The sequence below is a fragment of the Monoraphidium neglectum genome (assembly GCF_000611645.1).
Source record: "Monoraphidium neglectum strain SAG 48.87 unplaced genomic scaffold scaffold06115, whole genome shotgun sequence".
In the NCBI taxonomy this organism is placed as follows: Eukaryota; Viridiplantae; Chlorophyta; class Chlorophyceae; order Sphaeropleales; family Selenastraceae; genus Monoraphidium; species Monoraphidium neglectum.
The window spans coordinates 3361-3850 of NW_014007519.1; the positions used below are offsets into that span (position 1 = coordinate 3361).

A 490-nucleotide genomic window follows, 5' to 3' on the forward strand; every position below is an offset into this window, starting at 1 on the left:
GCTCCCCCCAACCCCCGCACCCCCATACCCCCGGCCTCAATGCATGCGCCCCCCAACCCATACACATAAAGCTATGTCAATCTCCCGGCCGCCGCGGGCCTCACCCCCTGCCGCTGCGTCCTGCTTCTCCAGGAACTCCTGCTCCGCCAGAATGCGGTCTGCAGCCGTGGCCGCACCCGCGCCGCTGTCCAGGTCCTGAGGGGGGGGAGGCGATGTGCATGTGGTGTGTGTGTGTGTGTGTGTGCGCGTGTGAGTGATTGTGTGTGCTGTATGTGTGTGTGTATGCGTATAATGGCGCTGGGTGCGAGCGATTGAATGGGCGGCGGCGGGTGGGGAGGGCGGCGAGGCAGGGATGATGGTGGTCGGGAGAGGTGCGGAGGCGGCAAATGAAGGTGATAGGCTCAGGCCAGAGCTGCCAGAGCCGCGTGACGAGTTGCGGTGGAGCCGTCGCTCCAACAGCTGTAGGTGGCGCTTGCACTTACGCATGCCC

At 65.3% G+C, this 490-nt stretch overlaps 1 protein-coding gene across 1 annotated transcript; it reads right to left on the bottom strand.

Annotated features, from left to right (window-relative positions):
* Window positions 1–36: 36 nt before the first annotated feature.
* MNEG_16215 (hypothetical protein) lies at window positions 37–195 on the bottom strand (the record flags this gene model as incomplete). Its single annotated transcript, XM_014035316.1, has 1 exon — window positions 37–195. A coding segment is annotated over one exon (159 nt), but the record flags the coding sequence as incomplete, so codon positions are not given.
* Window positions 196–490: the final 295 nt, after the last annotated feature.